A 20,754-nucleotide genomic window follows, 5' to 3' on the forward strand; every position below is an offset into this window, starting at 1 on the left:
CAGCTACTTAGTAAGGCCCTTTGCAACTCAGTGAGACCCTGTTTCAAGGATAAAGAATAAAAAATAGAGCTGGGGTGTAGCTTCAAACATCTATAGAGCCAGGAATGGTGAAGCATGCCTATAATTCCAGTACTTGGGAGGCTCATAAGGGAAGATCGCAAGTTTGAGGCTAGCCTCAGCAACTTGGTGAGATAGACGCTGTTTCAAAATAAAATAGGGCTCAGGGTGTAGCTTTTTTTTTTTCCTTTTTTAATTTTTTTTAATTTTATTTTTTATTGGTGCACTGTATTCATACATCATAGTGGGATACAAACTTTTGTACACATACATGCACACATCGCCCAGTCAGCCCCCACCTGATCCCCACCCCATTCTCTCCCCATCCCTCCTTCCCATGCTTGGCTTAGTGGTTGACATCTAGTATTATAGCAATTTATCCAAAATTAAAAATGATAATCTCACATAACAGTTTCATTTGTCTGATACCAAGCTTTTGATGACTTAAAGATAACATTTCAATATTTCTTTTTACTTTCTTTCTTACCAGAGAATATTTTTTTTCTATTTTTTTAAGGTGAAACTATCATATATTTATATATTTATTTTTCAGAAAAAAAAATCTATCCTAATATGAAATATGGACTCTAGATACCCAAAACGATCTTGAAAAAGAACAAAGCTAGAAGATATATATTTTCTGATTTCAAACCATATAAAGCTACAATAATTGAAACAGTGTAGTACTATTCTAAAGGCAGATATAGAAACCATTGGAGTTAAATAAAAGCCTAGAGCTAAATTCTTCCCTATATTGTCAAGTTATTTTTGACAAGGTTTCCACGAACATTTGGTGGTGGAAAAAATAATCTTTTAACTAAATATTGTTGAAAAATAATAATTACATGGAAAAGAATAAAATTGGACCCTTACCTAATCCCATATACAAATATTAACTCAAAATAGATAAAAGACCTAAATATAAATCTTAAGACTATAAACTTTTAGGAGAAAATCTGGGTCATAAAACCTCACAACATTGAAATTGGCAGTGATTTCTTGGATATGATTTCAATGGCACAGGCAACAGAAGAGTATAAAAACTCCCTAAAAAATAAAAAAACATATTGTATATCCAAAGACAATGTAAACAGAGTTAACAGTTACTAATAGAATGGGATAAAATATTTCCAAATGCTATATCTGAAGGTATATTAATATTCCAACTAGAAATCCTAAAAATTAACAATAAAGGCAAACAATACCATTTAGAGATAGGTAAAAGACTAACATAAGTAATGAATCTCCACAGATAACCAATCTTAGTTGTCTGTTGGATGGAAACTCTTGTTTCTCTGGTTCTGGTGTGTGCTATTTCTTCTTTGTAGTTAATCTCTTTGAGTATTTTCTCTAGTGCTGGTTTTGAAGACATAAATTCCTTCAGTTTCTGTTTGTCATGGAAGCTTCTTATTTCTGCATCTAATTTGATAGAAAGTTTTGCTGGGTAGAAAATTTTTGGCTGGAAGTTGTTTTCTTTCAGAGTTTGGAATATGTTACTCCAAGCCCTTCTGGCTCTCATGACTTGGTTTGGGAAGTCTGGAGTGATTCTAATTGGTTTTCCTCTGAATGTCACTTGGCCCTTTGTTTTTGTTGCTTTTAGGATTCTCTGCTTGGCTTCCACATTGGTCATTTTGACAATTATGTGGCGTGGGGATCCTCTTCTCCGATCCTGTCTAAAGGGAGTTCTATAAGTTTCCTGGACCTGTGTATCAACCTCTTGCTCTATGTTTGGAAAATTTTCTGCTATTACTTCCTTGAAGAGATTGTTGATCCCTTTGGTTTCACTTTCTTTTCCCTCCTCTATTCCAATTATTCTTAGGATAGCTCTCTTAAAATGGGCCCATATTTCTTCAATATCAGATTCCTGCTGTCAGATATTTTTTCCTAGATTAGAAACTATGCGTTCATTTTTGGAATGATCATCTTCTAAGAGCGAGATTCTGTTCTCCATGTGTTCTAATCGGTTGTTTGTGCTTTGAATTGAGGCCTTTACTTCATTAATTGCATCCTTTATCTCTTTTTGGCTCTCTCTGAGTTCTTTTCGAAGCACCTCTATTATTTCTACAGTTATTTTCTTGATTTGATCTTCTAGAAATCTCTGATTTTCTGTTTTATTGGGTTCTGATGTTGTGGGGTTGTGGGCATTCATTGCTCCAGTATTATTCCTCTTTCCCATGATTTCGGAAGTTTGTGCCTTCTCTGGGTTCTTCCCTTGGATCACTATGACTTCACTTAAGATGTTTTGGATCTCAAGTCAGTAGTATCTCAGACCCCACTACTCCTTTACTGGGTTGTATCACAGAGTCTCCGACCCAGAGAGTCGATAGAGGCTGCTTTAGACTGTGGGGGGTGCCAGGTTGCACGTTCTCCTATGGTGTGATATCTCTGCCACCGCCCCTCCCCCACTGGGTCAAGTCCCAGGGAGTACAGTACTGGGATTTCTCCTCTGTGGCCCGCAATTTGACTCACTGTTCTTGAGTACACAGATGTAGCTGTATTGGATTCGGTGAATTCTCTGCTACTGCTGCCGGTGGCAATATGGCGCCGCTGCTATGCCCTCGGCCGTGAGGCTGGCGTATTTCTTCTTGGTTTTGATTTCCACTCTGAATCCCTGCAGCTTGTGCTGAGCTCAGCCACTGGGAGCTTTAGATTTTACCTGCGGCAAGAAATCCTGCCTGGCTGTTCCACAGCGGCTCACCTCGGCTTGCTGTAGCCGTCCGGTGAATTCGCCGCTGCCGCCGGCAGTATGGCGCTGCTGCTGCGTCCTCGGGCGTGAGGCCGGTGTATCTCCTCTGTGGCTCTGAGCTCTGTTCTCAGTCCGCTTTCTCTCTGGAGCCTGGTGATTTTTTTGTTTCTCTGGTGATGGTGTTCTGGCTATGAAAGGCACTGATTTTGTGGTAATGGAGATTGGTTGTTAGCGGGGCTCTTAAGCCCCGCTTTTCTCGGTCGCCATCTTCCCGGAAGTCCAGGGTGTAGCTTTAAGGTAGAATGCCCCTGGATTCACTCCCCAGTGTCTGTCTGTCTGTCTGTCTCTCTGACTCTCTCTCTCTCTCTCTCTCTCTCTCTCTCTCTCTCTCTCTCACATACACACACAGACACACACACACTTTATTGTACTTGTTTGTATTAACAAAAAAGACAATTCTATTTAAAATAAATAAAATATTTATGAATAAATTTAACAAAAGAAGTACAATGTTTATACACTGAAAGTTACAAAAAATTTTTTAGGTAAAGACATAACATGACATGGAGAGACATTCTATGCTCATGGTTTGGCAAACTCAATATTATTAATATAGCAATTATTTATAAATTTACCTATAGATTTATAACAATATCAAAATTTCAGGAGGCTTTTATATGGAAATTAATTTTCAAACTGATCCTAAAATAGAAATGAAAATGAAATTGACTTGAAATAGCAAAATGAATAACTTTCACTTTCCAATTTAAAAAATTTTAAATTTATTATAAAGCTATAGTTACAAAGACAGTAAAGTACTAGCATTAGAAAAGGTAATCTTTAATTATACAGAACTAACAATTAAAAGTAAAGCATTATATTTATGATTAACTATTTGTTGTTGTTGTTTGTTTGTTGTTGTTTTTGTTGTTGTTGCAATATTAAAGATTGAGCCCTGGGCCTCATGCATGCTAGGCAAGGGTTCCACTACTGAGCTATATTCCCAGTCCTTATCAATTGATTTTGAATAAAGACGCCAAGAAAATTCAGTGAAGAAATTAGCTTTTGCATTAAATTATGCTGAATCGGTTAATTATATGTTAAAACAAACAAAAAACTTAGAATCTTACTTATATCATATAAACATTTAATTCAAACTAGACCACAGCATCAAGTGCTGTATACATGTATGTTCTCTCTGAATTTCATGTGAAATTACAATGTACCAATAAAATTATATTATAAAAATAGCTTACTCATCTAAGTGAAAGAGCTGAAACTACAAAAAAGAATTTAGAAAAAAAACATAGGAAAAAATCTTTCAGATATTGAATGAGGCAAAGATTTCTTAAAGAATCAAAAGTATAATCCATGAATTTTTAAAAAATGGTAAACTGTACTTCATCAGTATACAAAAATTTCACAGTTTAAAAGATATCATTAAAAACTCAAGATACTAGGGGAAAATAGCTGCAAATGTCCTGTCTAATAAAATCTTGCATCTAGACCATACAAAGAACTTCAGAAATTCAATAATGAGAAAAATCTTCCAATTTAAAAATACAAAAAGGAGCCGGGTGTGGTGTGCACATTTGTAATCCCAGTACTTAGGAGGCTGTGACAGGAGGATCGCAATTTAATAGCCAGCCTCAGCTACTTAGTGAGACCCTCAGCAGCTTAGTGAAACTTTTCAAAATAAAGAATAAAAAATAGGGCTGGGGGTATAGCTTAGAGGTAGGATGTCCCTGGGTTCAATCCCCAGTTCTGCAAATAAAATAAAATAAAATAAAATAAAATAAAATAAAATAACATAGACTAAAATGCAAAAAGACTTGCTATGAAATTTCACCAAAGAAAATATGCAAGTGGCTAATAGCGTGGCACATGCTTGTAATCCCTGAGCATGGGAGGCTAAGACAGGAGGATGGCACAGGTTCGAAGCCAGCCTCAGCTACTTAGGCTCTCGGCAGCTTAGTGAGACCCTGTTTCTAAATAAAATATAATAGGTCTGGGAGGAGAGTCCAGAGGCAGAAAGCCTCTGGGTTCCACCCCCAGTACCACAAATAAATAAATAAATAAACAAATAAATAAATACATACATACATACATACATACTAGTAAAGGTAGTAACGTAGCATCATTAGCTGTTACTGAAATACACAACTAAATCATAAGATATTGTTTCACACCCACTAAAATTGAATACAATTAGATGAGCATGATGGCACATGCTTGTAATCCTAGTACTTGGGAGGCTATGCCAGGAGGATGCAGGTTCAAGGATAGCCTCAGCTATGTAGTAAGGCTTTCCACAACTTAGTGAGAACCTGTTTCAAAATTAAGAATAAAAAAATAGGACTGGGAGTATAGCTCAGAGGTAGAATGGCAAAATAAAAAATTACTACAATCAAAAAGACAGACAATAATGAATGTTACCAAGAATATGGAGAATCAGGGATCCTCATATATGGCTGGTGGGAATATGATAGTCATATTGGAAATAGGTTATAGTTCCTAAGAAGTTAGCATGTTTTTGCAAGCAATCCAACAATTCCACTCATGTGGTATCTATGCTATTCAAATGTAGTGTCTTCAATTGTAAAATACACTGGGCTCTTGGCCCTGCCTCCAACGTTTTAAATCCATTATAAAGCCCAGGGGAGACATCTGAAAGAGAAAGGGTTACAACAACTTTTTGATCTTATTATCACATAGAAAAGTACCTCAGTTAGGTCCCCTTCTTTACTCATCTCCACATATTAGGGAGAAGATCCAACTTTTCACTTTTTGTGACTGGCTAATATCACTTAGCATAACCAAGAGAGATTGGACGGGGGAAGAGGAAGGCAGCTCTCTAATACACATGATGTACATTCACAAACAAATCAAAATCAGCCACTGAGCTGAACTGGAAAAGGAAGTAGGGGGGAGAGAATGGAGTAGACATTCTCTCCATTAGACAAGGGCTAAATTGTGCTGTGTGCATGTGTGCCTTTACCATCTTGTACCTCCTAATAATGGATGATTACAATGCACCAATAAATTAAAAAATTAAAATTAAAAAATACATAAAGGTACCACAAGCACACTTGCCTTTCCTCATTTTAACTCTGAAGATAGAAGTTGTTAATCCTTTGAATCCATCTAAGCTCAAATTCAAGATTGGCCACACACCATCTACTCTAAGACAACACTGACACTACATTCTGCTTGCTTTGGACAGAATCCCACAGCTCTTGCTTTGAAAACAGTAAGAGTTTTATGATAGAAATATCAGGGGAAACTTGAAGGTCCAATATTTGAAACAGATAAGGGTAAAGTGGAACGTCACTAGAAAAAAAAAGCATTAGAAATGGAAAATTTTTAAATGTAGTTTATAAATTAAAGCACAGAGCCGGGCATGGTGGCGCACACTTGTAAACCCTGCGCTTGGGGGGCGGAGACAGGAGGATCGCGCAGGTTCGGAGCCAGCCTCGCTGGCTTAAGAGACCCTGTTTCCAAATAAAAAAATATATATATAATAGGTCTGGGAGTGTAGCCCAGAGGTAGAAGGGCTTCCAGGAACCCCAGTACAACCAAAAAAAAAAAAGAAAAAAAGAAAAAAAAAAGAAAGAAAAAGAAATTAAAGCACAGAAAAAGATCACCCAAAGACTTCTATAGAGAAGTTATATTTGGTATTAGGTCCATGTCTACTTATCCAAACTGTATTATATTCTACTTGTCAGCAGGTAAAGACACGGAATCCATTACTTCAAGTAACACCGACTGGCTAGTAACAAAGAGTGATTATTTTAGTGCTTAATATGACTTTTAGCACATAATATTTACATTGAGTACTGAAAATTTTGTTTGGTTATATACTATAGGATATGAACTAGCATTCCCATGGCTTTCATATTTATTCCCTTTTTGCTGATAAGGTTGAGGCAAGAAGTTAAGGAGTTTGCCCTGTCACACACAGGTTAGCTTAGAACCCACTCAGATTTCAGCACTCCTGCTCGAACACCCTACTATCCCACCTAGCATGCAGAATCAGTTCCTTTAAGATTTACATCAGTATTTGAAAATGGTATACTTTTGTTATTGTTCTGGGGATGGAACCCTTCTACCTCCGGGCTACACTCCTAGACCTATTATATATATATATATATATTTGAAAACAGGGTCTCTTAAGCCAGTGAGGCTGGCTTTGATCCTGCAGGATCCTCATGTCTCCGCCTCACAAGCACAAGGATTACAAGTGTGCACCACCACGCCTGGCTGAAAATAGTATAAAATTTTTAAAAATATATAGCTAAGTAATGAAGTCTCAAAATAGTTTCCCTCCTACCCCCCTCCCCTTTTTGTGGCACTGTGGAATCCAGGCTATTCCGCCTGTGTGCTATTTAACATATATATATATATATTTTTTTTTTTTTTTTGAAACAGAGTCTTGCTAAGTTTCCCAGGCTTTCCTCAAACTTGTGACCTTCCTGTCTAAGCCTCCTAAGTACTGGGATTACAGGTGTGTACAAACTACAACCAACTTCAAACAGTTTTCTACAAAATCCAAAATAAATTTAAAAACTCAAAATGTAGCATCCTTTAAACACTGTACATATACTTAGCAATGGAAATCTTTGGAGCATCTGTATTCAATTAAAAAATTATTAAACCCAAGGAAATATCCACATTCATACATACACAAAATAATCCATGTGTTATTCCTGCCATTTATTGGGGTGTTTTATAGTAATGTGCTCATGAGTGAAATCCACCATTGGTGATAAATCTATTTATACAACAGCTTTTTAGTTTTTACTTTTTGGCAAAGTGGAACTGTTTAATGTAATAAGGGGGTAATGATATCATAGATTATCCCAATAATTCATAGTTTGCTTCCTATATTAACTCAGAAAAGTAATAGAATTATGAGATAATAAATTTATGGTCAGGTTTTTTGTGAAGAAGATCTGCTTTAATGCAGATATTATTAAATAAAATAGTAGTATGAATGGTGTTAAATACACAACTTCAAACCAGGCATGGTGGCGCACGCTTGTAATCCCAGCATTCAGGAGACTGAGACGGGAGAACAGCGGTTCACAGACAGCCTCAGCCACTTAGTGAGGCCCTCTGCAACTTAGAGAGACCCTGTTTCAAAAATAAAGAGTGAAGAATGGGGCAGAGGGTGTAGCTCGGAGGTCAAATGCCCCTGAGTTCCACCCCCAGACCCACACACACAAAAAAAATACACAACTTCTAAATTATTTTTCTGCGTCTCAAATATAACTTATGGCAGGAATGTCAACTGTGACTAAAGTTTTGTGAACTGTTTTGAATATAAAATAATTGCATGTATAGAGTAAACAGATAAGAAACCCCCATTAAAGGTGGGCTTTTAAATTCTAATCAAGATTGGCAATGTTTGATATCACCTGAGGTCTTGCCCATGAAGATATTAATAAAGCAAACTTCTTGGAATGCTTCATGAATACTTCATATCATCATTTGCTCTTTAATTCATGTTTCCACCTGGCTTTGAAAGGTCTGATTTGTTTTGAACTTTGACCCCTTTACTTCTTTGAATAAAAAGCTCTATCAACTATAATTCAAACTTAAATATCAAAATTTTGGCATGTAAGGCAAAGTTGAAAACATATATTTTAGGTGCCATAAAAAGATTTATCCATTGATAATCTGACCACAAATCAGAAAGCTTTCCCATATCAATCACACATCTAATAGTTCATTTTGACCACTATCATGTAGAGCTAATGAACATTTGAATTAGGCTTTCTTTTAAAAAGTTTAACCTGGACAAAGTTTGTTAGCCAATTAATTCTATTATGAATAGATTTTGTAATACATGGTAAAGGATAATAAGTAGGTCAGTGAGCATGAGATTAACCTAGTTTGGAATATTTTCTACTCCAGAATAAATAGCCAGTAATAAAAAGTAAATGGTAAGACATCCTATCACTGTGGGAGGCATGCTATCTGTATATATTTTTCACACCCTATTACTCCACTGTAATGACAATGAAGGCATCAAAAGATTCAACACAAAAAGGTCAGAAACACAGCAACAGAAGTCAATAACACTGAAATCATCCCTGAAACTTGAAGAGTAGAGAGCTTCTTGGCTTCTTGGCTAGGTAAAGGAAGCTACAGATTTAGCCCTACATCAAAAAGCCAATTTATACCAGCAGAACTCAGGGAAGACTGGGGGACTAGAGACAATGAAAGAGGAGCAAGGATCGCAATTTGAAACGGAGAATATTATCCATAAATGGAATTAATTGGTCCCCTAGACTCTTTCCTGTATCCCTAGACAATATCTACAGGGGAACAAAACAGCAAAATTCAACTCAAGAGAACTTTTTTTTAGAACAAAGTAGAAGGGAAGAACTCCTTGTTCCATTCAAAAGAGGAACGAGGTAAAAAGAGCCACCTCCACTGAGACCTCTCCCCTGGCCGTTTTGAGTAGGGAGGTGTAAGAAGTGTTCATTTTAGGAGACACTGAATCGCCCCTGTAATGGAGGATGTTCACTATGACTAAATGTATTTTCCTTTTCCCTTTGTATATGGCTGTCCAAACAGTGCATATCTCCCATCTCCCCTTGTGGCTAGGGGTGACCAGGTGCCTTCCTTCTCTCCATAGTGGTGGAACATGGTGGTCTTCAAATCTGTCTGTAAATCCTTTGCTACTCCTCCCATCAAGAGGTGGAAGCTAAGCAATCTTTTTAGAGGTGTATGTGTAACCAATGGAGCACAGCATCCATAACTCCCAGGCTAGGCTAGAAAGCCATATCAAAGTTGCCTGTTCCTCTGTGGAAGCTTGCTCCAGGAGTCTGCAGTCAACATACAAGAATCCTGTCTGCCCCTCCCCCATGTGGAGACCACACAGAGAGAAAGAGGTACCTGAAGGGTCCCCCTGTTCAAACCTTTGCTGATTGAGTATTCCAAGTCCAGGCACCAGTATGTGAGTGAAGAATTCTCTTGGAAAACCTCAGTCTTAGCTACCAAGTGACAACACCTAGCCCGGCCTTGTAACATCTTGATGTGTGAACACAATTAATGGCTATTATCATTTTAAACCATCATCTTGGGGTAAGCTGTTACACAGCAATAGAGAATTATAGCATGTGTGTAACTTCTGTGTCATGTATTTGCAATCTCTTGCTCTAGACTCGAGCCCTGTGCCCTTTTCATCACCTAGAAAGTCGAAATGCCTGTGCCCAGCTTGGATGAACAGAGAAGGATAATGTCCTTTGTTAAGACGAAAGAAAAATGTCCAGGTGAATAAACACTCAGAGCAGAGATGACAGTCAATCTGGACCACTACGTGACCTTCACATGAGCTGAGAGATGACCTTCCAGATTTTTTGAGTTTATTTGAAACCTCTATATTTGAGAGCATCTTTGTTATACCTGCTTAGTCTTCACCTTAAATAATACAGCCTCAGGGAAAAAAGACTTTTAGGTACTGATGGATATAGATTTTTGAGAAACCCATCTCCAATAAGAAAAAAAAAAAAAGTCAGCTCACACACATTCAAGAAATCCTGACAGTGAAGTCCAATGATAGAGTCAGGTGCACAGAATAGCCATTTATTCTGTGTTTCATTTTTAATAATATAAGACACTAGTAAGATAGCCAATAATCAACAGGCATTAGAAAAACACTACCCATCTCAGAAGCCTGTCGTCCTCAAAAAAACAGAAACAGTGACCTAGAGGAAGAGTCAATGGTGAAGAGAACACAAGGGAAAAACTAGAATTAACATCTTCTGGATGAAAAGGCACCACGTGTATGGAACACGCCGCAATTTCTTTTACATCTTAGAATAAAGTAAAAGATCTTATGAACTAAACTAATAGCTGACAAACGTTCCAAAGAATGGTTGAAATGTAAAAGAGAAGACAAATTTTGAAACTAGAATGAAAATACATACAAAGGAAATCAGAGAAAATGTCTAAAAATTGAACATCAGTTAGAAAGTTCCAACATCTGTTTAAGAAGTTTCAGAAGGAATAGAAACACCAGAAAGGAGGAGAAATTGTAAAATAAATAAATCTCAGAAAGAGGCCACATGAAATATTCTAATAATGTTCAAAAAAACAGGAATACCTCAAGACATAGAATCATGACATGTTAGAGATTCATGGAATTAAAGATTCCAGAAAGAGGGAAGCAGGCAGGTACCGGTGGACAAGGAGAAGAGATCAGAGTGACCTCAAACTTTTAGAAATTATTATTGGAACAGTATTATTATTATTAATTATTAACATCATTATTAATTATTAACATCAATTATTATTGGAATATTAATTGTAATTGGAACATTATCACAACATTGGAGGCCCTAGTATAATGAAGCAAGACTTACTAAAATGGGAAGGAAAAAATGAATTTAATTTTGAATCCCACACTCAAGCTATCAGTTATGTATATGCAACACAAAATTTGAAAAACTACTTCCAATGTACCCTATCTTAGCAGTACTCAGAGGTAAGTTGACCAGTTCTAAACTATGGAACCAACATAGGTCCCCATCAACACATGAATGGATTGCAAAATTATGGGAAATACACACAATGGAATTCTCTATTCAGCTATAAAGAAGAACAAAATCATGTCATTCTCAAGAAGATGGAAAGACCTGGAGAACATTATGTTAAGTAAGATCAGCCAAACGCAGAAAGAGAAGGGACATGTGTTTTCTCTAATATGCCCAAACTAGGGAGTATTAGGAATACCAGAGGGAATCTGGTAGTGGAGATAATGGAGGGGAAACTTCAGCAAACCAGAAATGGAAGGGTAGGAGACTAAGAAGGCTGAGGATGATTAATATGAGTTACATTCAAATATGTGTAAAAATATGAATGTACAATGGTTAACATGGACATTCATTGTTGGGAGGGGAAGGGGAAGTGTGTGGGGGGAACCAAGCACAGTCCGAATGTATGCCATTTTCAATATGATCCACAAAAAATAAAAACATTAAAAATAAATAAATAAATAATAAAAACCAAAAAATAAAAAATAAAAGGCAAGGAAGAAAAATACAGAACAGGAAGGAAGGGGTCCAAGATGAGAGGAAATGAAGAAAAGTCCTACGGAAGACCGGCATGCTGCAGTGCAGGCTGACTGGGGAGCCTCTGAAACTGTGCTTGAATGCCCAGGCACCTGACATCTCAGATGGAGCATTAAGGGAAAAGCAAGAGTCAGCTCAAAAAAGGCCAAAACAAGAAAAAGTGGGGCAACTTTTCATTTCTCTATAAAATAAAGAACCAAATAAGAAAGAAAGCAAAAGCAAAACACACTGCCTTGGTGGGCAGATAATATCTACACAGAAAATAAGCAGTCACAGACTTAACCACTTTGATATAACTATGTGGAAGAATTGCAGTTAGGAGGGGAGGGGTAGGCAAATGGGAAGTGAATTATCCACTAGCATAACAATGTATCCATAGAAAACATAAAATGTATAAATCAGAAAATATCAAGAATGAGCATGTTGCTTAGAAATAGGAAGGTGAAGCCAGGTGTGGTGCCACACATTTGTAAACACAGTACTTGGGAGACTGAGACATGAGGATTGCAGACACAGGACAGCCTCAGCCATCTAGAGAGCCCCGCGGCAACTTAGTGAGACCTTGTTTGAAAATTAAAAAATAAATAAGGGTGAGGAGTAATTGGAGATAAAATGTCTCTGGGATCAATCACAGGCACCAAAAAGGGGGGTAAGAAATATGAAGGTGAATATGAGAATAAACATGAAGAAGAGTTGAAACTGTGGAATTGTCTCTGTAGAATCAAGCTGGGAATTGAGATGCACCTATTAATGTATTATCATAAGAACTGGGGCAATATTGTGATCTTTAAACTATGTATACCTATTCCACTATTTTAATAAATGAATTCAACATTTTTCACAGAGAAAATGAGAATTGGTACCAAGTGGAGAAGTGGAACCAAGCAACTTTGAAATATAAATCTTTTTTTCCCATTTACTGATTTATGAGTTTGATTTCGTTTTTCAGTCATTTTATATTCTGTCCTCAATATAGTTACACTGTAGAATAACATGAATCATCCTTTTCTACTTTGTCCTCTCATCTTGCAATCCCCAAACTTCACACACACACACACACACACACACACACACACACACACACACATACACACACACACACACAAACTGCCCTATTTCACCCATATGCTGGGAATATTTTATGCAACAGTGATCTATGGTTTAGGTATTTGGAATATAACTATGAATAAACTAGAAAAATCTGTCCTCGTGAAGCCTATATTTTAGTGCTAGTTAATAAAAATAGCAGAGTAATTTATGTTATTTTTATGTTATTTAGGCAATATAGGTTTTCTTCTGACTTATTTGTAATATTATAAAATTAGTGCTTCTGGTCTCTAAGGAAAATAACTGGAATCTTTAGCAGTAAACCCCATGCCTTATGCATCTATGATTTTTGATACCACCAAAATAACACCACTGAGAGTATATTAAATACATGCCTCCTACAGTAATAGTCATAGAAGTAATTAAAATTATTTTAATTTAATCTAATTCCCAGGAGAAAGAAATATTTCATGAACTTCTAGAAAAAATTTTTTTAAAGTTTTCTTCTAAGAAAATGCTATTTTCTCTAAATATATAAATATATATATATATATATATATATATATATATATTCTTATATAGTCCAATTTCTACTTTAAAGTACCTCAACATTATAATTATTATTTAATCTAAAATTAAACATGAATACATGTAGGATCCTTTTATTTTTATGTAATATCATTTTTATTTTTTTTCTAATTTATCTACTCAGCTCTTAAAACATAGGTCATTATTCTCACTGAATAAAAGTAATCAAACTTAAAGCTTTTTAAGACTCTGGAATATAATAAGAAAGTTTTAGACCTAAAATGTCAGTAAAACAATTTATTATCATTTACTAATAAAGTGATATAGCTGTAAACCTTTCCTTTTGTGTCTAAGAATAAAAAATATATAAGAATTACATAATATAAAAGCATAAACATTTCAAGCCTAAAATTACTATATAATATTGATTAAAAACAGTTACTAACATTTATTGGCCAGCCACTATACCTACACACTAGTTATTTCAGTATATTTATTGTCTTAATTCTCAAAACATTTATTGAAATGTTGATCATTATCTTCATTTTCAGATACATAAAAAGGCTCAGAAAGGTTAAATAACCTTCTCGCCCTCAGTCTCAAGATTTGAACATGGACCTGCCTGTGCACAAAACTTCAGCTCTTTCTACTCTGCTAGAATATCTCCGAGGGTGATGTAGAGCTATTTAAAAGAGCTGTCGAAAAAGAAACAAATATGGGAATCTTTTTTCTTTCAGAACTTATTATCCAAAACAAAATTTGTTTTCCAGTCTTTTATAGGCTTACTTGCAAAATATAATTTTGAATAATGAAAATGTTCCAGAACCAGCTAACAGTAATGGTTCTACCACACTATAAACATACTAAATATCACTGAGTTTTATACCTTTAAAACTGTTAAAATGGTAAAGTTTATAATACATTCCTTTTACCACAATAATTTTTAATGTCATTTGACTTCCAAAAGGAAATAATTAAAAAGTTATCTTCTACATATTCAAGATAATAAATGTCAAGCTCACCTACTCATTCCCAAGGTCATGAATTTAAATTCTACCTCATTGCTAGTAACTCACAAATTAATTTTTCTAGCAAAATCTTCTGAATTCAGATCCTATGTATGTATCCACCTTCCTGGTGAGAACTTCTACATGAATTTCTAGCAGGCTCAAAACTTAAGCATACTTATTTTAGTCAATTGTTTTATGGCTGTGACCAAAATACACGAAAAGAACAACTTAGAGGAAAACAGGCTCATTTGGCTCATGGTTTCAGATCATCAGTCCATAGTCTGTTGGCTCCAAGACAGTAACAGAGTATGACAGAGGAACATGACTCATCTCATGGCAACTAAAAGCAGAAACCATAAGGGAAGCAGGCTAGCTAGAGACATCTATAGTCCCCAAGGCACTGTTCCAGGGACTGCCTCCTCCAGCCATGCCCCACCTCTCAACTTTACTGCAGTGGGGACATGCTTCAACACATGAGCTTTTGGAAAACACTCAGGGACACAATAAAGTAAAGCCCAATAATGAGCTCCTAATACTTGTTCCCACCAAAAGGACACCTTTATAGAAAGCCCACTTTAAATATGTAGGTTCCATTCTTCTAGCTGCATTGGTCAAAGTCAGTATCATCTGTGTCTCTTCCTTCCTAGCCCCCATCAGTAAACCCTGATGGGTTCGACCATAAGTAGGGGGTTTTCAACCTAGGCACAATTGATATTGTAGTAACTGATAATTTATGGAGGGAGAAGCTGGTCAGTGTGTTTTAGGGTGATTAATAGCATCCTTGGATGTCAATAGCATCCACCAGGTGTGACAACCAGATGTGTCTTCAGAAGTTATCAAAATTAACCCTGTTTGAAAACTATGGCCAAAAATGTACCCCAAATCAAACTTTCTCATCATCTCCTTGGCCACAACTTTGGTTTAAGTTTCTATCATCACTCTGTCATTTGGAATGGCCGAACTGGCCTCCCCACTCTGCCCTTTCTCAACTGGCTACCTGCAACGATCCTTTCTAAACCTTCTTGCAAAAAAAGTCAGAGAATGTTAATGTTCTCTCCAATCGCCCCAGTGTCTTTCCATCTCATCCAGTGCAAAATCCATGACCTCTGAGGCCACAACTGATTCAGTCCCATGACCTCTCTCCTTATCCCCTGTCACTCTCTCCATGCTTCTATTCCAGGATGCAGGCCACCTCTCTGCCCCAGGGCAGTTAATCTTGCTCAGCCCTCCATCTGGAATGTCCTCTTCAATACACCCTGGCTGGCTCCCTCACTCACTCCTTCAGGTCTTATTTAAATTCATTTCCTGAGGGTGGCATCCCATGAACAAACAACTTGCTTAAGCTTTCAGTCTCTCCTCTACCTCCATATATCCATCTCTCTTTTTCGCTCTCTCTCTGTGTCCTCCTTAGAGTTTCTCATCATCTAACATGTTCTCTCACTATTCATCCTGATTATTACCCTGTTCCTGAGAATTTGGGCATTCTTTGTGAAAGTGCCAGGCACAAAGCAATTACTCATTACATATTAGTAGGATGAGACCTTCTATTAGAACAAAACTGAGAAAATATTAAAGAAACTACCAATTTACTATTGCTTCAGAGACCATGATCTTTTTATTTCTATAAAGCAAGCACACAGGAAGAGCTGGTAAATTTAAACTAAAACAACAGGCAACCTTGCTCCTTACCTGATTCTCTTGCTGGCATCATCTCTCTTCCTTGGCATAGATGACACATTGCCTGACACCACGTATAGATCAGAGGATCTCATCACAGTGATGACAGGCATCAACAACCTTGCCAGATCAATAACCCCACAGCCTACAACCTCACCAGACTCTTCCTTAGTACGGACAGTCTTAGCAACATAATCTATCACTTGCTATTTATCAATCCACTGTTTGTCCAAAGCCAGGACTCACCTATAAAAGCCTCTAATTTGAATGAGGTAGACTAATATCTAACCTTCAGATTCAAGGGGAAAAACAATAGTTTAAACAGTTGACGCGATCATCGAAGCCCAGAGGATAGTTTCTAAGTTTCTAAAATAAACTATACCTATTTGAGTCTCCATGAAAATATGTTCAAATTCCAGATTATGTTAGAAGTGTAATTCTTATACTTTTATTGGTACATCTTAGTCTCGTATCATAATGTAGTTCACAGTGATAGTGGCATACATGCATGTAGCACTTGGTGAGTTTCCCCCTGGCTGCCTCCCTACTCCTTCCTTTCCCATACTGGATATTAAGATTGCATTGAGATTGGCATTTTCAAGTATGTACATGTCAATGGAATTAATTCTGTTTTCCCCAACATCCCCTAGACTACCTCCCTCACTCCACTGGAGTTTCTCCTTCATTATGTAAAGTCCCTCTGGTATTCAAATTATTCCCTGGCTTCTGCATATGAGAGAAAACATCTGACCATTAGATACCTCTTTGGATTTGTATTCTTGGATTTAATAACATATGGTAAATATACAGCTAATTTCAACAAAAACTGTTTTTTATAAAGTCAAAATAAAATTTAATCAAATCAACTACAAATAAGGAACAAATTTTAGGATGGTAAAGTTATCTTTAAAGGTGATGACATAGCCAGGCGTGATGGCACACACTTGTAATCCCAGTGCTTGGGAGGCTGAGACAGGAGGATTGCAGGTTCAAAGCCAGCCTCAGCTACTTAGTGAGGCTTTCAGCAAATTAGTGAGACCCTGTTTCCAAATAAAGTATATAATATGTCCTGGAGCATAGCCCGGAGGTAGAAAAGCCCCTGGGTTCCACCCCCAGTACCACACACACAAAAAAAGGTGATGATATAGAATTCCTCCAGATGACTCCTGAAATCAATCTGTTGCTTACCTTTAAAATGCTTCCTCCAAGAGCCAGGTGTGGTGGCACACGCTTGTAATCCCAGCATTCGGGAGGCTGGGACCAGAGGATCGCGGTTCGCGGACAACCTCAGCTACTTAGTGAGGCTCTCGGCAACTTAGTGAGACCCGGTTTCAAAATGGGGCAGGACATGTAGCTCGGAGGTCAAATGCCTGTAGGTTCTCTCCCCAGACCCACAAAAATAATAAATAAATAAAATAAAATAAACTGCTTCCTCCAGGTCATTATATGTATAAGAGATAAAAACTAGAAGATAAAAACTAGAAACCTCTGAAATATAAAGCAATAGGGAAAGAAAAAGCAACAGGAAACTAGTGAATTGATTATTGGGTCAAAACATGAAAAAATGCTGTGTCACCATTAAAACACAAGGTCAGCCTATGCCCACTAACAGGTGACATTCATCAAGACCTCATTCTATAATAAAAGCAAGCTGAAAGATAAATAGACAGAAAACATGATTCTAACTGTATGAAACATATGCACATGTATACACATGCACATATGTATGAATTAGATATTTTCATCGCCATGATTTCCCCACCATCCTCCATCCTTTTCCTGCCCAAGCGCTCTCCTGTGTGGATTATCAGTAGGCTCTTGGCCTTGTGGATTCTGGTTGGATTCAGCTAGTGGAAGCCCTGGAGATGTGAGAGCAGGAGGACAGTGATCCAGAGACCATACATTCCACACATGTTCCCAGTCTCTACTTTTGGTCAGTGGTATCCCTCTAATGTCCACAGCATCTGGCAGATACCCTCTCCATAATGTTTTCTCTTCATATTCCAGAAATCGTTCTTTCCCTTTGGCACTACATGCCTGTGCCTAGAATTCATAAAGCCTGCCCACTGGTACAGCTTGGGGACACTGCAAAATCCCTGTGTCTGTCCTTAAAACCTGCTCAGGTTCCCCACTGTTGTCAACAGTGTTCTGCCTGTCCCATTTCTTACTTAAAATTTAGAAGAATTCTAAATAATAACAATAATAGGAATACTTATATGTATATGTGCATGCATTTTTGCATGATTTATATGCATATATATGTAAAATACATACCTACACATGCAAGAAAATTATCTTAAGGTTAGAAAAATATTAAATAATAGAATACACAAATGGAATTTTGTCTTTAATTTTGTAGTATTTAAATGTTTCTACTTTTAAAATGTATGGTCAAATAATGTTAAGAACATAATATCACTTTGTCAATGGCACTGTAAGGTGGGAAGAAGCAATGAACATAAGGAACAATGACTGCAATGGCCAGGTGTTCATTTTGAACATGCAATGTGTCTGATGGGCAGAATGCTCACTTGTAAAACTCAAGTTTGACAGTTATGAACATATTCATGTAGAGTTTGTTCTGCCCTTTCTTGTTCCCATGACCTACTTTCAAAAAAGCAGATGTTTTAAAAATTTGTTTCTAAATAAGCCTGTTTTCTTAACACACCTCATTCATGTTTCAGATTTGCTTCTTTCCATTTTAATTGCATTTTTGAGAACTATAGACAGGAGTATATCCAGATAAACATGCTTATTTCAATTTGATAAAATGTTTGTCTTTTTTGATGAGAACAAAATAGTTCCATTGGCAGAAATGTAATGTTGACTTTTCAAACTACTTCCAAAGCTTCCAAAAACTACTGTGAGGGGGAAAAATGCAAATCACTAATGAGGTAGTACAAGCCACAATTAAATTAATTTATAGCAGCTTTAATGCAATTAAATTTCCTCCAGACTGTATCTCTAATGGTGCTAGGGTTTTTACTTAATATACTTTAAAGCATAATTCACTTTCATTTTTGCAAAGTCATTTAAATATTACAAATATCGCTTTTATACATATTTCCATGGTGACAATACGTTCACAGTCTATTTAATTTACAGATGATGAGACCAAAATGAAAATTCTCTGAGGACCATAGATCTTTTACAACATCACATTTCCTTCTAAGATATTAAGTGTATTAGTTATCTATATTTGCCAAGAATGGATTCTTGAAACAGTAATAAATATTTTAAACAATCTGATTGTGAAACTTTAAGAAAATTAAAATCTAGAACAAAAAAAAAAGCATCCATAATGCAAAGAGCCAAAGATGTTTGGGGTTTGTAATTTAAGTTAATAAATTACTAACTTTGAGACTAATTTTTACAAATTTTTTCCATAGTCATATTAAGGAAATATTTAAGGACGAACATTAGTTGTATATAAGCCTACAAACCCTAGCTCAACTTATTTGCATACATAAAAGAAACTTACATGATCTAGCTAAGGATCCACGAATATATTAAGGTGACTTTATAGTCACGACCAATAAGCAAAGTTGTTAGGATAATCTTTCATGCTCCTAGATGCACAAGATCTATGCTGAGAGGTTTTTAATAATAAATATCTAATCGCCGGGTGTGTGGTGGCGCACGCTTGTAATCCCCTCACTTGGGAGGCTTAGACAGGAGGATCACACAGGTTCGAAGCCAGCCTCAGCTACTTAGTGAGGCTCTCAGCAACTAAGTGAGACCCTGTTTCCAAATAAAGTATTAAATAGGTCTGGGAGGATAGCCTGGAGGTAGAAAGCCTCTGGGTTCCACCCCAGTACCACCAAAAATAATAATAATAAATAGCTAACTTATTTGAACCTTGGAAGAAAGAGACATACAGAACTAGTCCAAAGCATTTTTAGGTGAGGATATCAGCTAAATTCAAATGTCATTTTTACTACAATGTGCTGCAGAGTGGTGAAATATTTGACAAAGGAAAAATAGAAGTAACTATGGAAATCATAACTTTAATCGACAACAACATGAAATTTCTGAAGAATAACAAGCTTTACAGATAGAGGTGACAATTACATGGGAATAAAACTCTAATATGAGCTTTGTATAAAGAAAAGGGTTTATTTTTTCTCTCTGTATATTTCCAACTTCTCCACAATAAGAACAAGACTGGAAAGAATAGTAGATCATTACTGACAAAGGAGAAGCCCTGGAATTCCTACCTGGTTTCCAGGTGAACTGATTATCTTTTTTGCCTTCCAAAAGAGCTGCCTGGGACAGCAAGAGAGAAAGCAGTAGACACAGTCTCCTCGGGCTCCTCCATACCCAGCCAGAGACAGCCAGATGATTACCCTTTGGAAACATTCTTCAGATTTTTCAGCCTCTCGACTTGCCTATTCCTAAAAGAAGAAAGAAAGAGAAAGAAAAAGAAAATCAGGTAAGTTTCTTCTGCTCAGAGATCATGAAAGCTCACTTCAACTGCTAGAGCTTTTATCATGATAGTATTACAGATTTCTCATTGCCATAAAGATGGTACATATAATACTAACATTTGAAGGTCAGCGGTTAATCAGCCACAGTCTCAGTTCTTATTCATAGAAGCCATCACCAACTCTTTGGACTCAGTAGTCCTTTGATTTATTTTAATTCTTTTTATTTTACTTTTATTGATGTA

General features: G+C 36.6%; 1 protein-coding gene across 1 annotated transcript in view; it reads right to left on the minus strand.

The window, feature by feature from the left end:
- The window catches only part of THSD7B (thrombospondin type 1 domain containing 7B), a gene marked incomplete at both ends in the record, with an annotated part of 783,939 nt that extends 763,495 nt beyond the window's left edge, over nucleotides 1–20,444 (minus strand). Inside the window, one exon of the mRNA XM_080689965.1 lies at nucleotides 20,303–20,444. Coding sequence (XP_080546091.1) covers nucleotides 20,303–20,444 — 142 coding nt within the window. The remainder of the gene's footprint in view (nucleotides 1–20,302) is intronic.
- Between the last annotated feature and the right edge of the window lie 310 nt (nucleotides 20,445–20,754).

Source organism: Muscardinus avellanarius (assembly GCF_963383645.1).
Source record: "Muscardinus avellanarius genome assembly, chromosome: 2".
NCBI lineage: Eukaryota > Metazoa > Chordata > Mammalia > Rodentia > Gliridae > Muscardinus > Muscardinus avellanarius.